At 33.1% G+C, this 1733-nt stretch overlaps 1 protein-coding gene across 1 annotated transcript; it reads left to right on the forward strand.

Annotated features, from left to right (window-relative positions):
• Nucleotides 1–223: 223 nt before the first annotated feature.
• Nucleotides 224–1435, forward strand: LOC306853800 (olfactory receptor 52E8-like; the record flags this gene model as incomplete). The annotated part of the gene is made up of 2 exons (XM_079391453.1): nt 224–276; nt 428–1435. The coding sequence occupies exon 2, from the start codon at nt 458–460 to the stop codon at nt 1433–1435; it is 978 nt and encodes a 325-aa protein (XP_079247579.1). The 5' UTR covers nt 224–276; nt 428–457.
• Between the last annotated feature and the right edge of the window lie 298 nt (nt 1436–1733).

The following is a 1733-nucleotide window of genomic DNA, read 5'->3' on the forward strand; positions in this document are numbered from 1 at the left end:
TTGTTTAATGTTCCTTGCTGATAAAGTGGATCTATTAACATTTTTTACCAATCATATTTAGTTGAAATATGGTGGATGTCCAGAGGAAGATACGGTTACAGCTAGCCCTCCAAGCTATAGTGCCCAGAAAATTGATTACAAAATGCAAGTGTTATGTCATTGTTTTGTCAGAATGATCTCAGGAGATTTTGGTGAATATTTAAATTCAATGACAAGGATATCCAGTGAATAGAGTAAATGTGCAGTAGGACAGGTCTATGTCCAAAGTAATTTAAGGTAGGTCACAGACAAAAAGTCATTATTTACTCTGGCTTTGTAGGTGTATTTGATGTTATGCGTTTATGTTATAGTTAATAGACAATTTTGTGTATTCTTTGCATTCATATGAATGCGTTTCTTATGTCTTTGTGTTCATGTCTATTTTCAGCTTGGACTAAACACAAATTTCAAAGCTGCCATGAATTCTGTAAATGAAAGTTTTTCTGAGAATAACTCTATTGTTCATCCTGAATACTTTTTCATCATTGGACTTTCAGGTATACCGTACAGCACTTATTTCTATATTTTCTTATTTTTCATTTATATTGTTGCTGTAATTGGGAACTCTGCAGTCCTTTTTATTATAGTTGTTGACCGGAACCTGCACAGTCCAAAGTACATTGCTGTGTTTAACTTGGCCTTGGCTGACTTTGGTGAAACTAATGCACTGGTTCCTAACATGATGAAGATATTTGTTTTTGACTCACAGTATATATCATACAATGCTTGTTTGGCTAACATGTTTTTTGTTCACTTCTTTAGTACTATGCAGAGTCACACTCTTGTTGTTCTGGCATATGATCGCTTCATTGCAATCTGTTTGCCATTAAGATATCATGCCATAGTGAATAATAATGTTATGTGTGTTGTGTTTGTAGGATTATGGGCATTTAACAGTGGTCTGGTTGCTTTTGTGGTGACTTCGATCACACGACTTTCATTCTGTAAAACCAATATGATACCAAGTTATTACTGTGATCATGGACCAGTGTATAGATTGGCATGTAATGATGTTAGCATTAATGCTTTAATGGCAAAACTCTGCACAGCTTTATATGTTGTAGCACCATTGATTATGATAGTCCTGTCATATCTGGGCATTTTTCTTGCCTTAAGTAAAATAACAACTTGGGAAGGACGTTTAAAAGCACTAAAGACCTGTGTTTCTCACCTGTTGTTAGTGGGATCATTTTTTCTTCCCATAATCTGCATATACTTTGCTGCATTCATGGTTTCTCTTACTCCCAATGCAAGGGTCATCAGCACATCTCTGGCATATGCTGTTCCACCAATGCTAAATCCCATTATTTATGTTTTAAATACATCTGAAATCAAAGACTTAATTCGAAAATACCTTAAAAAGAGATCAACACAAATTGAGGGTGTTTTAAACTAGCTACAATTGACTGTTTTTTCTCTTTATTTTTTAATTAAATTGTTCATGTGAAATAAATTTGTATTAAAATACATTCTCAAAAATACTTTTAAAAGATAGCAAATCAATGGATTAAGAATAAATTTAGGAAAAGATTAACTAAATATACTGGGTTATATACAATAAGTTGTCTGTTCCACTGTGTATAAGCATAAAGAAGTGAAAAGCGGTGATATGCTTTTATTAATTATTGTACGTGGTTTGTATCTATTACATCTTATTTAATGTGCCTGCTGTACTGTATGTATTCTTAATCACT

Source organism: Barbus barbus (assembly GCF_936440315.1).
Source record: "Barbus barbus genome assembly, chromosome: 34".
NCBI classification, from domain to species: domain Eukaryota; kingdom Metazoa; phylum Chordata; class Actinopteri; order Cypriniformes; family Cyprinidae; genus Barbus; species Barbus barbus.